This window comes from Loa loa (assembly GCF_000183805.2).
Source record: "Loa loa unplaced genomic scaffold supercont3.133, whole genome shotgun sequence".
Classification (NCBI taxonomy): domain Eukaryota; kingdom Metazoa; phylum Nematoda; class Chromadorea; order Rhabditida; family Onchocercidae; genus Loa; species Loa loa.
Window position 1 is genome coordinate 161298 of NW_018108313.1, and position 3183 is coordinate 164480.

General features: G+C 26.3%; 1 protein-coding gene across 1 annotated transcript in view; it reads left to right on the top strand.

The window, feature by feature from the left end:
- The window catches only part of LOAG_17824 (TK protein kinase), a 9280-nt gene that overhangs the window by 1497 nt on the left and 4600 nt on the right, over positions 1-3183 (top strand). The window contains exons 3-8 of the mRNA XM_020450488.1: positions 605-699; positions 1568-1748; positions 1853-1991; positions 2186-2276; positions 2423-2591; positions 2753-3023. Of these exons, the coding sequence (XP_020305838.1) occupies positions 605-699; positions 1568-1748; positions 1853-1991; positions 2186-2276; positions 2423-2591; positions 2753-3023 (946 nt within the window). The remainder of the gene's footprint in view (positions 1-604; positions 700-1567; positions 1749-1852; positions 1992-2185; positions 2277-2422; positions 2592-2752; positions 3024-3183) is intronic.

The following is a 3183-nucleotide window of genomic DNA, read 5'->3' on the forward strand; positions in this document are numbered from 1 at the left end:
ATTATTATTATTATTATTATTATTATTATTATTATTATTATTATTATTATTATTATTATTATTATTATTATTATATTATTATTATTATTATTATTATTATTATCATTATTATTATTATTATTACTATTACTATTATTATTATTGTTGTTGTCATTATTATTGTGATTCTTGTCATTATTATGTTGAGCATGATAGATTCAGTATTTTTAGCAAACATCTGGAAAATCACATTGGTCATAATAGCATACAAGAAGTCTTTTAATGGGACGACCAAATCAAACTTTTTTAGTAATTTAACATCTGGAAAATAGCAAAAATATTATAAACCTTATAGCAAAAATCTTTTTTCTTTTTAAAAGAAAAATTCACATTTAACATATTGGAAAATGTTTTCCATCGAATTTAAAGCAAATAACAAATTTCCGGTCTAAAATGTTAACTGTGAAAAATCTGAAATTTTGAGAAAAAGAAAAAGAAAAAAAAAGTGAAAGAGAAAGCAAATATAAAACAATTTAGTCATACTTTAAAGGAATATTTTTATTCTTAGAAAAAATTTATTTTTATAAAATTTAATCCAAAATTTTATGTTTTTTTTTTATTTTAGACGGTGGCCGTGTTGGATTTTATTTACGAGTAACAGCCGTAGAAAATTGGTGTGAACGCGACTTTCCTGGATATTACACTTATGAAATTGGACCGGTAAGGGATGGATAAATTAACAGAAATTTTTGGTAGTTTTAAATTAAATATGAAAATATTCTGGAAAAGTATGAAATGAGGAAGTAAGATGAAAAAAGAAATAGACGAAATGATAAGATGAAAATGAAATGAGATTTTTTTTACAAAGATTTCAGTTTCATTCTTCGGATTGCTTCCATTAGATTTTATATGCAACGAGGTGGAATGAATGAAAAATTAAATAGCTTCAAAAATTGTTCAAAAACTTTTCCGAAAAAAAAGTTTTCGAAAAAAACGATTTAGGGCAAGGTTGACAGTTAGACTTTAATTTGACTTTTTATTCATCTCATCTTTCATTTATAAACAGAAATAAAAATTTCAAGATGATGAAGAGTAATTATTGATTGGTCGGTTACCTTTTTTGAGATATCATTGAGATATCATTTTAATGAACGAAACAATCCGCTGGACAACATTATTTTATTTGAATCTGTTAATGTTGAACATTTCACAGCTTTTGAAATTTTACATCGTAATTTCAATAAAACATTAACAAATACGATCCTTTGAAAAAGCAAGAGCTAACAGAAAAGTCATCCTAAATTTATCAATTAATAAATTTTTATATTTTCAAATTAAAGTTTCCTGTCATTTCTCTCCCATAAAACTTAAATGGAATAAGTTTTTAACATTCGTTTAAAGTAAAACAAGACAAGAACATTTTTCACATATTTCATTAAAATTCGTTCATTTATTGTATTAATAAACCAATTAGTCATTTGTAACGAAAATAATCGATGAAAAGTGTTTTTTTTTTTTAAAAAAAGAGTCATTCTAGTTTTTTTAATTTTCCAAAAGAGAAAAAAATTGCTTCTAACAAATTTTACAGATGGAACGATCTCATATTATTCCCGCGATGACAACTAATTCTGAGCCATTGGAAATTCAACATGATTGTACATATCTTGTACATATGCATTCAATGCCATATCCTTATGGTGATCCAAATTTTGCTATTGGTATCAAATATATGGTACCTACATGTATTGAAGGATACTGTAGCTGTGCTAGTATGTTATCATATCATTGATTAATTTATTTTGATTTATGATATTGGTAAAACTGTTCAATAAATTCATTTATTTTTTTTCTGTGCAAAAATTATTAAATTTAGGTCAAAACACTGTACCAGTAGCTAAAAATGTATCAGTTCGGACATATCAAAAAGGTGACACAATAAAAGCTGCTGTTAGCTGGATGTATCCCGCTATTAGCGGTCATACCCACCAATTCCGATTTGATCTCAGCGAAAGGTACGATATAAATTGGTGTTTTGCATTCTTTTTTTTCCTTCTCTTTCATTATTCTATTGCTTATCAATCAATAATTCGTGTATTTTACACTCCAATTTATAATCAATTACAGTAATGATTTTTATTCTTCAATCATCTAATTAATTAACCAGTAATTCGTAAAATTTATTATAGAAATTTAATCATGATTTCAGATTTTATCACAACCCTCTCAGTTTTGCTAATCCAAATGCGTTCAAGTATCGTATCGCTGATATGCCATCACATGTCGTTTATGCTGAAGAGGTAAATGCTAATAGCATAATGTAATTAAAAATGCCAAGTGAAGAGATAATTATTATATTTTGGATTCGCTTAATTTGCATTTCCCTCTTTCTTTTTCTTTTTTTACTTTTTTTTCCTTAATTATTAGACCGATTTGTAATTTACAGAATGTGACATCGCTTTCAACTGTGTTACCTATCGATTTGGCACCAAATGAGGAATATAGGTTGACAATTTTTGCAATGAATGATCAACTATGTCACAGTGATGATGTCATCGTTCCATTTTTCACTGGGCTAATTTTGGCCAATGATGATATGGCAACATTGCCAGTTGGTAGGCTTTCTTTTTTTCTTCTTTGCTTTTGGTCAAAAATATTCAATTTAGTTCCATACAAATTGATTTAATAATAATGAAGCATTTTACTAAAATATAAATAACAAATATTTGTTTTAATGATATAAATTAAAATTGAAACAATGATATTACAAATATAGGAGGTGAAAATCATACTGAAGATTATTATCAAAAGGAACTATCCAATGTGACTGATATGAAAGGTACCGATAAAAAACCACCACTGGTTCATGAGGTACAGGAAAAGTCTCTCTATTCACCAATAATCATTTTGGCAACAACATTTGCGCTTGTAACAGCTATTTCAATGGCTTGTTGCATCGCATATTGTTTGGTACGGAAATTTTACAAAAATGGTAAATCACAAATTGAAAAATCGTCAGTCATACCTTGGGCGATGGCACATTCCAGGTAATTATCTCGTTTTTTTCGTAAATTTTTTAAAGTCCTTTAAATAATGCTAATTTAATCATATGACTTATTTAAAATTGTTAGTCTCTTTTCATAGTATGTAAATTTATATATATATATATATATTAACTTTTTTTAAAAAAGTAAAATTACCTAAAAA